Consider the following 12519-nt stretch of genomic DNA (forward strand, 5'->3'; position numbering starts at 1 on the left):
ATCATTCTTCTTTAGATACATGCTACAAATTGTAAGAAATGACCTTATTTACTTATGTTTATGGTTTAGCTATATAAGCAAAGTGTCTTAGAGAGTGATGCCAAATGAGTAAAATATAGGGGAATGAGAGAGGTACAATCCTCATACGTTAATTTGGAGCTGTGAGTACAAAGCAATGCATAGTGGGGAAGTGAGTTCTCAATTTAAAGTTACTTCAGTTTAACAGAAGAAGCAGGTAGACACACACATAAATATACAACTTAAACAATTACACTGTTCAACTTGATCTGGTTGTATAGAATTATGTACCTAAGGGTAGGTAACTACAGTGTCAGATACAAGCAGAAGTGATAAGCAGATGGGCCTAAACTTAAAGGCAGAGAATCAGAAGGAGATATGGATAAAATAAAGACTGTGAATTGCAAAGGAAAGTGGGGTGAGGTCTAGCAAATTACAGGCTTGCAAATCTTGTGTGAGATAAAAACCGGTCTCAGTATTGGATAGCTATTGGCAATGGAATTTTATTATGAATGCTTAAATTTGATGGGACATTCAAAGAGAGTTCCTGCCAGTTTGGAGAAATGTTAGAAAAGTAATTAGAATTAACACGCATTTGGCAGAGAATAGGGTGGATAATTGTGCTGGGCTAGTTTGGGATCCAGGTAATAAAAAGATTTCATGAGGGAGGTAGAGTAATTACTGAGCTTTAAGAGATAAGGGTGAAACTGCGAGATAATTCATAATCATTGTTATTGCCTAATATTTATTTTTGTTGCTTCCTAAGCTGTTGAGTAAACTAGAAGACTTACCTGCAGGGGAAAAATAGGAACTCTGTCTCTGAAATGCAATTCCACCTCAATGCACAATTAATAGAAATGAGTTAATAGTGTGACATCATGTAGTTATTATATTTGGACAAACATATGTCAGTTTAATTTAACTTGAACATTTTCTAAGGGGTTAAAAAGCTTTGGAAATAGAAAAGACTCTTAAAGTTTATTCTTTGAAAAGATTTTAATTTGAAAGTTGAAAAAAATATAGTTGTGATATTTTTTTGCACAGTTATGTTGAAACTCAAAAATTGTACATAATAATACTGATGAAATTACTTGCCTAGGTCCATGAGCGATGATTCTTCAATTGTTTGTTGAACTGGCTCAGAGAGGAAAAAACTAATCACACAACCACTCTGAAAAATAAGACAGAGTATAATATTTCTTCATATCTTACATTTATTTATTGCTCCTATTCACAGGTGGGACCCCTGTGATGGGGGGATGGACCCCTAATCCAATATGACTGGTGTCTTTATAAAAAGGGGAAATTTAGATACAGACATTCGTGTAGGAGAGATAATGTGAAGAGACACAGGCAGAAGATGGTTTTTTATAAGTCAAGAAGAGAGGCCTGGAATAAATTTTTCCGTCGCAGCTATCAGAAGGAACCAACCTAGTGGACACCTTGATTTCAGACTTTCAGATTCCAAAAATGGGAGACACTGTATTTCTGCTGTTTAAATCACCCAGTGTGTGGTACTTTGTTATGGAAGCCTGAGCTAACTAACACAGCACCCAATGGTGATCCCTTCATCTATGACCTAGATTCTATTCCTTCCTCCTCAGGAACCTTGTGGAATATCCCAATCTATACTTTAGTACCTTTACCTTCTTCCTTTCTTTCTCACCAGTGTAAAGCAGTCTCTCCATTAACAACTAGCAAACAGAGGAGTCAACCCATGTAAAATATACTCACACATGAATAATACCTTGTCACTAATGTCCCTTTCAGATCCTGTGTTATTTTCCCCCTCCTTGACAAAACTTACGGAAAGAGTTGCCAACATTCATACTGGTTCCACTTCTTCAATTTCAACTCACTTTATGATCTACGGCACTCAGGTTTCTGCCACTAATTGTCCTCCAAAAATGTTCTTACCATCATTTCCAACAACTTTTTCTTTTCTTTTTTTTTTTAAAGATTTTATTTATTTATTTGAGAGAGAGAGAGAATGAGAGGGAGGAGGGTCAGAGGGAGAAGCAGACTCCCCGCCAAGCAGGGAGCCCGATGCGGGACTCCATTCCGGGACTTCAGGATCATGACCTGAGCCGAAGGCAGTCGCTTAACCAACTGAGCCACCCAGGCGCTCAACAACTTTTTCTTTTCAAATGTCTTTTTTTCCCCCCCAAATCCAATGGGGTTTTCTTGACCTTTATTTTTTTTAAAGATTTTTATTTATTTATTTGAGAGAGAGTGAGAGAGATCACAGAGAGAGAGGGAGAAGCAGACTCGCCACTGAGCAGGGAACCCTATGTGGGGCTTGATCCCAGGACCCTGAGATCATGACCTGAGCCGAAGGCAGCTGCTTAAGCATTTGAGACACCCAGGCACCCCTTTTCTTGAACTTTACATAGCTGTTCCATTTTTAGTGAAAAACTCTTTCATTTGCTTTTATGATACTAAGTTCTCCCAGTTTTGCTTCTATCTGTCCTACCATCTCTCTTTTTTTTTTTTTTGAACTTTTTTTTTCTCAGGCTCCCTTTTCTTCTGCTTGTAATTTAAGTTCCAGTGTTCCTCACTTCCAGGCCATCCCTCTCATTACTGACCCATTCTTTCTGGGTGATGTTATCCCTTTTGGTGGCTTCTATAATGATGCACAAATCTAAACCTTCATCTCAGATCTATCTCCTGAGCCTCAGCCCTCTATTTCAAAATACCTATTTGTTGGCTTTCTTGACTGTTGGAAAGACAATTAAAATCGAAAAATGCACCAAAAATGCATTTTCTTTGCCCTCAAATTGCTACTTCTTCCTATGTCCAGGCTCAAAATAAGGTGTATCTTTTTAGACTCTCTGTTCTCCCTTACCCCACACATAATATTTATTGCTAAGTCTTATTGACTTTAATTCCTAAATATCACAACAATCCATTTCTTCCTTCCAGGTATGCTTCTGACTTCTAGCATCATTACTTCTCACCTAAATTACAGCAGAGCTTCCTAAGCCTTATCCTGTTACCCTTTGCTTCAATCTATTCTCTACTTAATTGTCAAACTGGTATTTCAAAATAAAAATCTAACAGTTAACTGCTTAAAATCTGGCAGTGGCTCCCCATTGCTCTTAAGAAATAGGTCAACTGCTTCACAAGGTTTGTATGACCTTTCTTGATTGGGATCTTGCTCATTTCCCCTCTTCATCTCTTACCATTTCTCCTTCAGTATTTTATGCTTAACTATGGCTGAATTATATTTATTTCTTCAAGTGGTTATGCTCTCTCACCTCCTTGTCTTCCTACATGTTCCATTAACCATCTTTCCACTCCTATCCACCCATTTGCCCAAGGTTTATCACATGCTTTCTTTTCTACTCTTTTAGCCTAGTCAGTAAGATATCAAGAACGGGGATTGACATTTATTCACTCCTATGTAGTACAGTATTTTTGCTCAATAAATCTTTCTTAACCAGAGCTGAGATCTGTCTTTAGATATAGAATACATTGGTTTTCTAATGCAAGTATTCTTATCTATGTAGCAGTTTTATGCATCATAAATTTGTTAATTACTAATTTTGATCTCTATGTATTGATCTCTTGTGAGCTTGCTTAGTAAGAATCTATCTTCAAGAAATGTATCCATATTCAGGATGCTGACCAAATCAAGTTTACTTATTTTGAAAGCTTGAAGTCAAACTTCAGACTGTGCAGAATTTGTTGAAGAAAATTTGACCTTCTTTGGCCTTTTGACAACTAGTCAATTATTCTTCTCTGGCGACATTTTGGCCTCACCACCCAATGGTTATTAAACTTCAATAGTAGGCAGAATATCTTCCCAATTAGTGTCTGAAATGTCACCACTAGCTAATTATTCCCTTGTGTTTACACTGTCATATCCTTGAAATCCTCATTTGTAATTCCAGGTGTGGGTGACATACTAAATACTAATTCCTTATTGTAACAAGATTGTTTTCATTCTTGAGGAGAAACATGATTCAGTGTCAATGGAGGCAGAAATCAATAAGAGCAATAAAGAGGGTAGGAAAAGTAATGTTGCTGGATCTCAAAATAATTGATTTTAAAATTTCCATCTTCCTCCTTTCCAGCTCATTCCCTCTAGTTATACAACTCAAACAATCTGTTGACTCTAAGACCTTTTCACTGGCCTTAACTCCTTTCATATTCTCGTGTCCCTTCTTGGACAATTTGGATCCAATAGTTGATGCTAATAACGCCACTGCATATTTCTTTCAACTTGTTTGTTCCTCTCTCCTTTTGTTTTATTATATATTTGCCAAAAACCCAACTTGGGTCATTCTCTGCCAACTCTGCAACTGTAGCAGGTCTGCTGAATGTTCCTGGAGAAAAGCACTCAACCACACTCACTGGTCTTACTATCACCTCACGCCCACCATCCTCAAGTTGGTGTTTAAGATTTTCTGGCAAGCTATACATGTCAGTAGTCCATTTATTCTTCTATTCATCTATAGGTCTATTTAATACTTATCCTTGCTCCTCAACACGCCCACACACTTTCCCCCTCTTTCGGTCTTCTCAAGGCTGTCTTCTTGTTGACAGAAAAAATAGAAACAGAAAAGAATTTCTATAAGCTTCCACCAAACATCTGTCGTCTTGCCTCACTTCTGTCCTTTCCTCTATCACATGGGTGGCCTGTCTGTGCTTTAATCTGAGACTGATTTGGGCACTAGATCCCATGCCCTGTTGTCTACTCATGGTCAACACTTTGGTCTCTGGCTAAGTTCTCATTTCTCTCAACATCAATTTTTGCTTCTTCAGTGGATCTTCCTAGCAGCATACAGATATGCTATGACTTATTTCAATAAACAAATTCCTGACTTACATTTCTCTGCATACTATCTTATTCCTGTTCATCCTTAGAGCAAAGCCCCTTCAAGGATAATTTTCTACTTTCTATCCCAAATTCCTCTCTTCAGATTCTCTTCTGAGCCTATTCTAATCACAGTTTTGTTCCTAATACTCCCATCAAACTGTTCTTGTTAGATTCCCTAATGCTATCCATTTTGTTAAATCCAGTGGCCAATTCCCAAATTTTGACCTATCAGTAGTATTTGAAATGGCTGAGTTTTCCTTCTTTAAAATAGGTTTTTCTCTTGGATTCTAGGCGTAAGTTACTCCTGGTCTCCAACAGGTTGCTTTTTCTCAGCTTCTCTTGTTGATTCTCTCCCATCCTCTCAAACTTTAAAATTGGTGTGCTGCATGGTCTAGCCCTCAGATCTCTTCTCTTTCATATTTATATTTCACCTTAAGTAATCTCACCCAATCTCATGGCTTTGAAAACCAATTATTTGCTGACGACTCCAATATTTTTATTTCTAGCCTCTCTTTTTCCCCCAACTCAAGACATTCAATTTTCCACTTGACATTTCTAATTAGAAATTTCATATGGAACTCAAACTTAGTATATTTTGATCTAAACTCCTGTTTGCCCCCACTCTCCACTGTCTTCCTACAGTTTTCCCCATCACAGCAAATACTCAACCAATATTAGCTCATATGGCCATAACGGTGGCTTAGTGATTGGCACTTATCCTGACTGGTCAGTGCCTGTGCCCTAATGCTTGTTAAATATTTGGAACATCCCTCCTATGTGGAACATTATATATTTGGTGAATAAGTTAATAAAAGTTTGGGATTTGTTCAGGGACTCTAAAGTTACTGGTCTTTTATATATCAGTTGTTCCAGTAAATGCATTAGGCTATGTTAAATGCTTTATGAGGTTATTATATATATTGCTAGAGTAGATGTTTATCTAACTAATAATGGTTTTAAAATGTCTAATAATGTACTTTAAAATTACAAATGAAGTCAATAAAGAGCAAATTTGAAAGCCAATTGAACAATTTTAAAATTAAAGTCTGTATCAGCTTATTTTTTGTTGAATTCAGAAATCTTATTAATATGTTGTTTGCCAATTATATTATAAAGCCATTTGCAATTTAAAATGATTGATTTTTGAGAAAGTTGATAATTTAAAGTTGCTGAAAACTTAAGTGTTTTTCTTATATCATATGAGCATATTCTTGCTCTCAAAGACCACAGAGACTTGAAGTATTTTCAAAGATCAGAAGTAATGTAATATAACACTGAGATCAATTTTTTCTTACTTTAAAATAACACATTAAGAATTCCCATTTATTAACAGGCCAACCAACATCTAGAATTGGCTGCAAGATTTAGTTTCAGTGAGTTAAAACAATAAGCTAAATCTATCTCTCTCAAACACTGTGAAAGGCTGTAAAAATGTGAATTTAAAAATGAATTCTCATAAGAGTTTTAAATCAAAGTCAAACAGTAATTGTATTTTATTGCCTTTTTCATAAAGCAGCTTGTCAGAATGTCCAGTCTTTAATGTAGTTCAACCCACTATATTCGTATTGGAGTTACATAGAAGAATGACACTATGAAGAATGGTGAACTTCTAAAGAATCTTTTGTAATTCTGATTCTAAAATGTCATCAGTACTTCACTAGACTCTGAAAAATAATCTTGGTTTTACTGATGGTACACATGTGACATTTATCCTGCCTGCAATGTAATCTCAGCCAGCTCCAAATAGGAAAAGAGCAATGTAGTGACAAATGTAGTAATTAACATGTGGGTTTAGCAAGCAGGGGACAAGAAACATATGTTCACTATTAAGATAGGATTTACCATTTGGATTTATGTTGACATTTGATTTCTGCTTAAAAAAATAACATTGTTTAAACCATAGTGATACTATTCCTTATTTTAAGAGGCTTTTAGAAATGAATAGCAATATTGCAAAGAGTTAGAAATTACAATTAATATGGTTTTAAAATTTTAAAAAACAACAGCTGTTTATATATCTCGGCTGAAGTAAAATGTGGATACATGTGTGTTTAGGTACTGCAATCATTTGCTATAACTTTATGTTTATATTGTTCTTTATAAAGATCTTACTTAGTTCGCAGCACAATTCCACCAAAACAGCAAAATTTAAAGCAAAAACAATTCCTGTTATCACAACTATCATTTGCTTGTGGAATGAAATTACATTGAAAGGAAAAAAGAAGTTTCTATTAGTGTGAGAGAAGAAAGTAAAACTAAACAAACAAAAACCAGGTAGATACAGGACTAGGATGTCTAAACTGATGTTTCCAACCTCACAAGAAGAGATACTAAGGTAGTATGTAATTATAGTCTTCATTTATGTCTATTTTCTTTTATCCACAGATTATGTGTGTGTGTGTGAGAGAGAGGCAGACAGATAGGCAAACAGACAGAGAGACATGGTCTCAGATATTTACAAGCATCCCTCTCTCTCTGTTGCTTTTGTGTCTTTAGACTAAAGCCCCAAAGACATCTGTCCCATCTAATTTAACTCCGATACCACCACTGGACTTTAAAACAGACTTTTTATCTCATTTCCTTGACAAAAAGCAAGACTGCTTAGAATCAGGAATGATCCTAGAAGGGAATATGACAGTTGATTTTAACAAGTTAAGGTTGTCCCATTTTATATTCAAGCTGTATCTCCTACTTCCTCTCTCCCCCTTTTTCCATTCACTACCATACATTTCTTTATGTTCATGTCTGTATTTATCACAATATTATAAACGCTTTGAGAATAAAGTTTATATGGTATTAGTTGAATCTCTCCTATTTGTTCTCTACAACCAATTTAAAGCTCTTAATCTAGAGTGTTATACATAGTAATGTTATAGTTATACATGCCCAATACAAATTTAAAAATGTTCAAATAGTTATATATAGTGATATAAAATACTTTAAACAGTTACAATAAATGTACTAAATGTACTTTAGTAATAAATGTACTAATGTAACTAAAAAAGAATATGAGTTTTAATGTATAGGCATAGTAAGATTATTTGCTTTTCCTACACTGCCATATGATAAGCAGCTATGAAAGAAGAAAAGTATTTTGTTTTGGGGCTTGCTCAGGGGCAGAGGGAGGGAGAATCTTAAACAGACTCTGCGCTGAGCAAGGCCCAGGTGGGGCTCGATCTCACAACCCTGAGATCGTGACCAAAACCAAGAGTTGGACGCTTAACCAGCTGCACCACCTAGGCACCTCAAGAAGAAAAACATTTTTATAAGGACTTTTCTAGGGCCAGAGATGGGGATTATCCTGTCCCAGGAATATTTATCACAAATATAAATTTACTTAAACCTCTTATTTTATTAGAAGAGGAAAGGAAATTTATGAATGTATAAAAATTTCCCCTAAGTCATTCACATTACTGAAAATAATTAAAATACTCATGTTACATCCATGACTTTATAGATTTTGGTGTTTATGTAGATAACTATGTACATAACTGTTTACAGGGAAAAACTGTATCAATAATATAAAATTTTTAAAAATCTCAAAAAAACTCTTTACTTTGAAATCATTTATGTGATTTTTAGGTCAATAATGTTTTATTTAGTCAATTTTAAAAAAAGATTTTGTCTATTTATTTGACAGAGAGCCGAAGCAGGGGCAGTGGCAGAGGGAGAGGAAGAAACAGGCCCCCCGCTGAGCAGGGACCCTGATGCAAGGTTTGATCCCAGGACCCTGGGATCATGACCCAAGCTGAAGGCAGATGCTTAACCAACTGAGCCACCCGGGGAAACTTATTTAGTTAATCTTAAAATAAGTTTTCATTTCCAGTATATAAAAAAACTGAATCAAGGAAGTGTCTACCAATATATGGAGACACGTAAAGCTTTCACCATGATTAATCCATTTGAAGATAATTGAAAACTGACCACATTATGCATTATGCACAAAGAGCTTGGGTGATTAGGCAGGTCACACTGCTTATTAATGCTAATCAGCATCTGATGATATCCCTGTCAAATTATTATTTTTCTATTACCATGTAATCCATATTATGAGTATTGTATCAAGTCCCACAAAATTCCTTAGGAATAAAGGGGTAAAACCAATGAATGAAGTTATAAAAGTCTTTATGGGGCCATTGGCCCTTATCAACATAGACTATTGACAGACTGTAACTCCTTAGGGGTGTCGACATCTGATTCAGCTTTCGACTTTCTAGAATAGAATTTCTCAAATCTGGCTGTGCATCTAAATCACTTGTGTTCTTAAAAAACAACACAGATACCTAAATATCAGCCTTTATCTAGCGAATCAGCATTTCCAAGGATGGGGCCTCAGAGCATACTTTTTAAAACCTCCTCAAATTATTTGAAAAAAATTGATCACTAGGTGCTCTTTTGCCCCCCGTCCCTGGCCAGACAGTATATACTGTAGGCAATCAATAAACATTTGTTGAATGACTGATACAGTAGTTTTCCAAAGTGGCCCCTATAATGCTAGTGCCGCCATTTAATTTTTGATTTGATTTTTGTTAATATAGCACTACTTTATTTATTTTGTAGTACAGAAATGACAACTAATAAATAGATATAGGATTTACATTCAAGGAAGGTATTTTAATGTATTCTAAATACTCACTGTGCAAAATTCAGTTAAATTATTAGGGGGGGGGGGATGTTCCTTTGGGAGAAGGCGCACCTATAATATTGGCTTCCTTTGGTATGAGACAAATGGAATTACCCTTCTGTGGAAGTCCAGTGTTAGAAGTTGGCCGACACATTCTCACTTGGAGCATTTCTAGGATCTATGATTTTACAATAGTGTCTCATGTTTGATGATATAAATACCTCTTCTTTTTCTTTCTAGTTTTTTTTTTTCCTCACTCAACTCTTAGACCTTAATTCCTCCAAGAAAAAAACAGTGTGGTGCCTGAAATTTCTTCAGCTTTCCTTTGCCTAAATACTAACCAATAGAGATTAAAAACAACACAAAACAAAATAAAAACATCTCTTCCTGGGGTATCTACAGTAGTACTTTCATTAGCACATTAGCAAAGGTGAATGTGAAGAATCCTGTGAGCTCCATGTTCGGTGGTTTTGTTCATCTGTGTGTATGCAGCAATGATTGTGATGGACAACAATATTCACTAAGCCTTGTTGTGTTAAGCTGCACTTTTGCAAGTCTTCCCTACTTGTTATGTCTGACTCCTTTGCTTTCCCCTCTCATAACAGTCCTCTGCTACCACTTCTATATGAACTCATCCTGTGAGCAGATACATTTAAGAGTTCCCTAGCAAAAGCCTGCTGCCACATGAAAACGGATCTCAATATTTGCCTTATTCACACTAGGGCCAGAAATCAGAAGTTCTCTCCACTTTGCACTTACTTGTTTCTGCCTAAATAAGCTAAAGCCTGGAACCTTCCATGGTTACTAGATATTTTGTCAATTATCCTGAAAAGGCATAGCCTTTAAAACAGCTTTTGTATAATTAGTGAGGCAACCTTCAGCATACAAGGATGACAATCCTATTCACTATCCCCTCCGCATTTTTCCTTATAGACAGCTGCCATATCCATGAGGCCCTTTGTAGAGTAAGTTAATGGACATGGCCTTCAGAGAATGTCAGAGTAAGTAAAGAACATTAAGATGTCAACATTCTAAAAAAGGGCACCTGGCTGGCTCAGGCGGTAGAGCACGAGACCCTTGAGTTCAAGTCCCATGTTGGGCATAAAGTTTCCTTAAAAAGATGTCAACATTCTATATTCTTAAATATACAAAAAGCACTTGAAATCCAATGAAATAAATTAAGTCGCCTTGATCCTATAAGGCAGAAGCCTCTGTTATATCACATTTCCCATTACTCACTGATTAAGACATAAAATCAAATATATTTAAAAGATAGGATACAATTTATATTGAGTATGCATGGACAATAGTTTAAATTTATGCATATGCAATAGATCTACATATAACCATTTATTATAGTATTGCTTTACTGTTGCCTAATACTGTTTTCAACAATTATTTTACATCTTTGTTTTCAGTTTCCTCATTACATAATTCTATTCCCATGATGAATACATACTGTTTATTTCTTTTTATTCATAACAGACATATTAAAATGTGCTCTGAGTGGCCTTTCTGAAGGGTACAATCATGACTCAGTGCACTATTAATGCTCATCTTTTAGAAGCACAGCCAGGCAGTATTCCTGGGCTTGGTACTAGGTAACAAGTAGAATTTGTCTCTAAGTTAGCAGCTAGTAGGACTCTCAATATTATTCTCTAGCAAGCCAGAGGTCTCCGTCATGGGGTTCATGTGGGATTATATGCTGGGGCAAGGAAAAAAATCAAAATTACATTAATTTTTATTTTTTAACATCATCCAAATTTTCAATTTTTCTACAAATTTTATTTATTATTTTTATTTTTTCAGATTCCAAACATTCTCTCTTTTTAAAAAAGATTTTATTTATTTATCAGAGAGAGAGAATGAGCACAAGCAGAGGGAGTGGCAGGCAGAGGGAGAAGCAGGCTTCCCACTGAGCAAGGAGCCCAATGCGGGACTTGATTCCAGAACCCTGGGATCATGACCTGAGCCGAAGGCAGACGCTTAACCAACTGAGCCATTCAGGTGTCCCTCCAAACACTCTCTTTATTACATGTTTGATCCAGAGGAAAAACTAAGTGTGGGTGGGGGAGAGGAAGGGAGGGGCCACCTTGCCTGGGAGCCCCCATCTTTTTTTTTCTACAAATTTTAAAACATTTATTACTTATTAGTTTAGTAGTTTCTGTGTAAAACATAAATAAATGACGTGTTTCTGAAGCATGAGCTAATTTCTTTAAAAAACCCAAACTTGTAGGATATAAGAATAAATAAGAGACTGTTGCTAAGTGCTTTTCAGATGCAAAATTTCCATCTTCTAGGTTTTGAAAAGCAATATAAATCCCATGGTTAATATATGCTAATGATTCTGTTATTATTCATTTAAAATATTTATTGAATATTGAGGAATTTGTAACTGTGCTATAAATGGGTAAAAATTGAATGAATATAGTCACTGAATTCTTTAAGCTTCAAAACAAAAGAAAAGCATATAACCATAATGGATGCTGTATCTTTAGAGTTCCCTTTATCTAACACAACTTTCTCCCAGTTTCTATTTACTAACTCCTATTTGCCCTTTAAAAACAACTTGAATGGGGCGCCTGGGTGGCTCAGTTGGTTAAGCGACTGCCTTCGGCTCAGGTCATGATCCTGGAGTCCTGGGATCGAGTCCCGCATCCGGCTCCCTGCTCAGCAGGGGGTCTGCTTCTCCCTCTACCCTCTTCCCTCTCGTGCTCTCTGTCTCTCATTCTCTCTCTCTCAAATAAATAAATAAAATCTTTAAAAACAAAAACAAAAACAAAAAAAAACAACTTGAATGTCCTATTCTCTGGGATGTCTTCTCTAATTCACTTGGAATTGAGGTAAGTATACCTACATAAGTGCTCAGCCACTTGTCCTATATTACAAAATAGCATCTCCAGCTGAGAGTCTACTAGCCTGGAAAAATTACTGTAGCACAATCTTCCTGAGTCCATATTTGCTAAAAGTCAATAATATAGTAGGATACCTGAGTATCTACTATATTGAAGGCCAAATGTCTGACCATATCCAAACTGGACAAAAGGGAAAGATG

At 35.9% G+C, this 12519-nt stretch overlaps 1 protein-coding gene across 1 annotated transcript in view; it reads right to left on the reverse strand.

Moving 5' to 3' along the window:
• The window catches only part of PIK3C2G (phosphatidylinositol-4-phosphate 3-kinase catalytic subunit type 2 gamma), a 384724-nt gene that overhangs the window by 48189 nt on the left and 324016 nt on the right, over nucleotides 1-12519 (reverse strand). Inside the window, exon 30 of the mRNA XM_021690398.2 lies at nucleotides 1114-1189. Coding sequence (XP_021546073.1) covers nucleotides 1114-1189 — 76 coding nt within the window. The remainder of the gene's footprint in view (nucleotides 1-1113; nucleotides 1190-12519) is intronic.

Source organism: Neomonachus schauinslandi, chromosome 5, assembly GCF_002201575.2.
Source record: "Neomonachus schauinslandi chromosome 5, ASM220157v2, whole genome shotgun sequence".
NCBI classification, from domain to species: Eukaryota; Metazoa; Chordata; class Mammalia; order Carnivora; family Phocidae; genus Neomonachus; species Neomonachus schauinslandi.